The 5,348-nt window shown below is 34.6% G+C and overlaps 1 protein-coding gene across 1 annotated transcript in view; it reads left to right on the plus strand.

Moving 5' to 3' along the window:
- The window catches only part of LOC131688129 (tRNA-splicing endonuclease subunit Sen54), a 4,266-nt gene extending 1,369 nt beyond the window's left edge, over positions 1-2,897 (plus strand). The window contains exon 5 of the mRNA XM_058972282.1: positions 2,817-2,897. Within this exon, the coding sequence (XP_058828265.1) occupies positions 2,817-2,897 (81 nt within the window). The remainder of the gene's footprint in view (positions 1-2,816) is intronic.
- The last annotated feature ends 2,451 nt before the right edge of the window (positions 2,898-5,348 follow it).

Consider the following 5,348-nt stretch of genomic DNA (forward strand, 5'->3'; position numbering starts at 1 on the left):
GGCTTAGCGAACCCCGAAATGGGTATTACGAACATGACCATCATTTGAATCCTACGATTTGCGAAGAAACAAACGTCCACTGTGTCATAGATTCGCGTAACACAGCAAGGGTTTCCGTGCGTGACTGGCTTATTTTATTCCTGCCGGAGAAACACCTTGACTTGAGGACTCCTGCTTTCAGTCGCCTTTTACGACATGGGAGCAGGAACCCAGTGGATCAATTCTTGGTTGAGTTACTTCAACCGGCCGGATGCCACACGTCCTCTAGTGGTTTTGTCCAGAGAAAGATAATAGACTGTTATCAACATCCTAGTGCACCACAGCCGGACAATTTCCAAACAAACATTAAACGAAATGCGCAAATCCGGGGAGCAACTCATCGCCCCCAGAAATATACAGTCATTTGAGACTACAGAAGGAACTAAAAAATGGTGTGCTGGAAAATGGCATATTGTGAGCTACTCTAATGGTAAATTGATGTGTCCGAGATGCTCGAATGAGCAAGGAGGATGATAATATAAAATTTCCAAATTCTGCAGATAAATTTATCCCTACACACTTAGTTGAGCTCGGCAATTTCTCGCACAACTGAGTAATCATGAAATGTTAATACTGATATTTCGGAACAGTGTCATTTGTTTGCAGATTTTCAGCGAAATCGTGAGCGTTTTTTCAAAAAGACATATCTATAATGAGTGACTCTCTTTGTTTACTTTCTCTTTTAATTTTTACGGCGTCACTATAGCACTTTTCACTTATTTTACAGTATAGATCGAAAGACGGTGGTTTTGACTAGCATATTATGCAATGAGTTGAGGGATAAATGTTAAAGCGACCGAATTATTAACAGAAGAGAAAGTAAACAAAGAGAGTCATTGTTATTGTAGATATGTTGTTTTGAATAAAAGGTCTAGAAATATTTCCCGAGTCTCAGCAAACAATAGGAGCCTTTACTGAAATCTCAGCGGAAAACGAATTTGCCGAGTGCTCGGCTGTTCAAATATCGGCAAAAGCTGTAAAAAATACTGAGATGCTTCAGAAAAAATTAAGTGTGTATTGACAAATTAAACAACAAAGCAATCGCTCCCACTTTGTGTGATGTTTTCTTTCAATGTCTCTAATACATTATGTCAAATATTTGAAATTTTAATATATAGATAGATATTACAAATAGACAACTACTATAGGCTTTAGTATATAGTAAAGTAATTGTGGGAATAGTGCAAGGATCTTACTTATACTTCTCAGTGCTAATAGTATAATGCAACTCCGAAATAAAAATAATGATTCCATTTCAACTTTGATTTAAAACTAACGATGATATTATGGGTGACAGGTGTTAGAGGTCTTCGCACTAGGAGGTTTAGACTTTTTGAGCATTACACCAAAAAAGAAAACATTTTTTTTTTGTTTTTCACAATTGGTCAATTTGCGATAAAATGTGCCTAGTTTTTCTTTAGGGAAATTAAGTTCTTTTGCTAGCCGCTCTTCCAGAATGCCGAACTAATCTTCGACAAACATAGCAGTAATTTTTACCAGCATTTGAAAACGAAATCTCCTCGTAAGAAGTTTGATCTTTCAATCGGTATCAGGAAAATAAGCATGTTGTCGATGGTTAAAAAAAGTATATTTAAATAAAACGAACATGTACAATATGATAATAATGCACTTTTTTGTTATCAAAAAAGGCTCTACAGCAAATTGTAAACAGAATCTCATAATGCCGTTGCTCAGTTACTTGTAAATAATCTGCATGAAATCGTGAGGTGATCATGCATGCAATTATAAGTACAATTGTCATTATGAGTCAGATATGTTAATAGACAACTGGTCTTAATTTTGAGTTATCTTGATTAAACAAATGTCCATTTCACAATATTGCTGAAAAATGGGATGGGCGTAGCTTAGTTGGTAAATCGATTACCTTGTACACAGCGCACCTGGGTTCGAGTCCTGACCAATGTTGCTTCAGAATCTTCATCGCGACGAAGCACGGTGAATATGAATCACCTGCATTCGTCCCACATCGTTCTTCGCTGTTATATTCAACTTGCTGTTGATATTCACCCACGAATGAAGCCGACTGCCAATCCGTGTTCATCCGCATGCCTTATCCACACACTCGTGCATTGCTACTCATCGAGCGACCGAATGAACTGCACGAGGAAGCTAGGAAGTGAATGACGAATAAATCTTCAGCAAACCATTCTTCACCATAGCGATGATCGCTTACAACTATTGGCGAAGATGACTTCAATTTTATCTTCGCAGAATGATGGCTCGCGAAGAACTATATTTGTATTCTGATGCGTTGTACTGTTCGGAACAAACCAATGCGCTACTGGTTCTTCAGTACAAAACTATGGGTTAAATTAACAGCCGAATCAAGGCAATATTTGTTAAATATAGTACAATCTTAATAGAAGCCTTGTTTGTCAAGTATTCAAAGGAGATTGAACCCATGTTTGGTGATAAAACTCGGCATAAGCAAAACAAAATTCTTTTGGATGAAGTTTTGATTTTAATCTGCACATGGTGTTATATCACAATAATTTAACTTATTGCGCATGTTTTGCTAGTATCACGACGAAATCGCTTAATCAGCACGGTTGTTTGAAAATAAATTAGCTGTAGAATGAACAGTGTGTTGTGGGTGTAATATGGACAATACAAATATTACTTCTTGTTCCTCCATCGGGAAAGACTTGGCATAAAAAATGTGCTGTAATTATTTTACTCCATATTGTCGAGATCCTTAGATACCAACAAAAATATAAAATGGTTGAATATCGATTTTTTAATGCATTCCCTTTTAGGGATTGGCTATAATGATTACATTGCATGTGCAGTGTGCACATCTCACGAATTCAACCATGACTGCTAACTTTGTTAACTAGTGCTATAAAGATAGATTGATGTTTAAGGTGAGATTTTTTGTGACGTGGTTAACATTTACAGTAGGTACCACAGTTTGATAAAAAATACATCATTTAACGCAAATTTATTAATTAGGGGTCATACACTAATTACGCAAGGACATATGGGGGGAGTGGGTGTTTCAAAATATCTTACCAATTCTCACCTGGGGGAGGGAAGGTTTGTCCTTTCTTAAGTAATATCATTAAACATGCATGAAAAATGAAATCGATAAGAAAAATATTCTTCTCGTAAAAAAAGAAACTATTTCTTATTTGTGTTATGAACATTTTATATTTCAAACAAAATGAGCACTTACTGTACATCATGGTCATGGAAACGCAGACCTCAAATTGAAATGTTTTACAGCCACAGAATATGATTGTTAAATTAGTTATGGAATTTATTGTTGCCAACGTAAGGGGCGGCTTAATTGTCAATGGTTTTGGAGCAGTTACAGAAATTTCTTGACTCTTGGTGGTACATTGTTCTGATCGGGAACTGGAGTCACAATCTGCTTTACTAGTTAAGAAGTGTTGAGACACTTCGTGTTGTTAGGCCAACATCCTTCTTTTCAAACTTTCGCTTCAAACCCGCAAGGCATATGAAAATTTTTCTGTCATGTGATTGTCAAAGAACTCGTTGGCCGTATAGTTCCAGAGTGTGAACTGTATTTTACTTCAAGAAAATCGAAGATAGCCATGTCGGAACTATGCGTACGATAAGCGTTATAGTTGGAACTCCGAACAAATTCACACCAGAAGAGGTTATAAATTCTTTTTAGTTCTACATCACAAAGAAATAGATTCAAAGGAAGTGGAATATAGCGAAGCAAATTATGTGGAACAAATCGGAGTTTCTAAATATCTCCCAAAATTTATTCTGAAATTTCTACTGAGCGAGATTAGGATGCAAATGAAATTTATGCAGATGATTATTGCAATTACGTCAATGATAAGATTTATAATTTTTTGGTGTGTAGTTAAATTTTGTCCTGAGTTCTCTTTTAATAATTCAATAAGTATCGTTTTCGCTACCGAATAATTTAATGAATTAACAATATGATTTTTAATTACACAAAGTATGATAAAATCTTATGTAGGAGGAGAGGGAGTTCACCAAAATCATACGAACTCTTATCTGGGGGAGGGGGAGGTTGAGTAGTTCTAAAAAAGCCTTACGTAATTAGTGTACGGCGGCCCCGAGCAGAATATTTTCTATGATGAAAGGATTTTTCATTTCAAACATTTATAATTACCTTAAGGGATCGAAACAAGTATAATTTTTTTTTTTTAAAATTAAAAACCAAATAGAATACGTTATAGCCAAATGTAGAATTTTACGCTTGGTCAAGTCTCCCCATGTTCCCCTACTCTATCGTCGGAGCAATTAAATTTACGTACATTTTCGAAATATGCTAGATAATTTTAGTAACTCAAGCTTCAAGATAATCAACACATTTCTGATCAAAATTAGTCGATTAAACAAAAAAAGCATTTCGCGGAACGCATTTTCATGCTAAATATTTTGCATTTATTTATAAAACTGTTATGAACACTTTTTCATTAAAAATATTTCTGTTTAATATTCCAGTAGCACTGATTATGGCAAGCAAAGCTTATTTCCGTTCAACTTCATAGTATGTCATGACTTGTAGAACACTTGAGCTATATTGGAAAATATTGATATTTTTAACGTCCATTTCTCAAATTATTTAGGTGCTTCTCCACAAAAGAAATTTTGAAGTTTTAGAAGAAAACTTTTACCTTTAAAAATCTGGCCTAGAGGATTGATATGTCTTGACAATTGTTAATTTAAAAAAATTGTTTTGGCATTTTCAGGCCATTTTTTTTCTAAAAAGTCGTATATTCTTTATGGAAAAAACAGTTTTCACTTTCCGGCACTTTATTCGAAGATGACGAAGTTCTTATAACTTTCCAATGAAAATAGTTTAGTGGTTGGTGTCCTTAAACATCTCATGCGCTCTAAAATATTTTTAATATGTCCATAGATTACATTTATGTTAAATAATAATTACTAAATTTATCTAAAAACGGTTTTAAAGTGTCACAGCACTGTAGAATAAAAAGTCGATTTTCAATTTATTAATCAAAAATGGCTTTAGAATGTTAAAAATCATATCCCAAAACATGGAAGACGAAAACAATACATAAATATTCAGATTTTCAGTTCTACCGCAATGCCTCTTATGTATATCTCGTGTGTACTGAAAACTTTAACCGCGTTTTTCTCGAAACCACTTTTTTTGAGCTGGCCGCAAATGTAACTCGAACAAATGATTTTTGAACGCTTGGAAATTTTCACAGTATATTCAAAATCGATTTCTCCAGCGACGTACGTAGGATTTTTTTTATTGCTTAGCTTTTTTAATTAATTTTGTGTCGATTTTTATGACATGTTTGGCGTGCTCT

The sequence above is a fragment of the Topomyia yanbarensis genome, chromosome 3 (genome assembly GCF_030247195.1).
Source record: "Topomyia yanbarensis strain Yona2022 chromosome 3, ASM3024719v1, whole genome shotgun sequence".
Taxonomy (NCBI): domain Eukaryota; kingdom Metazoa; phylum Arthropoda; class Insecta; order Diptera; family Culicidae; genus Topomyia; species Topomyia yanbarensis.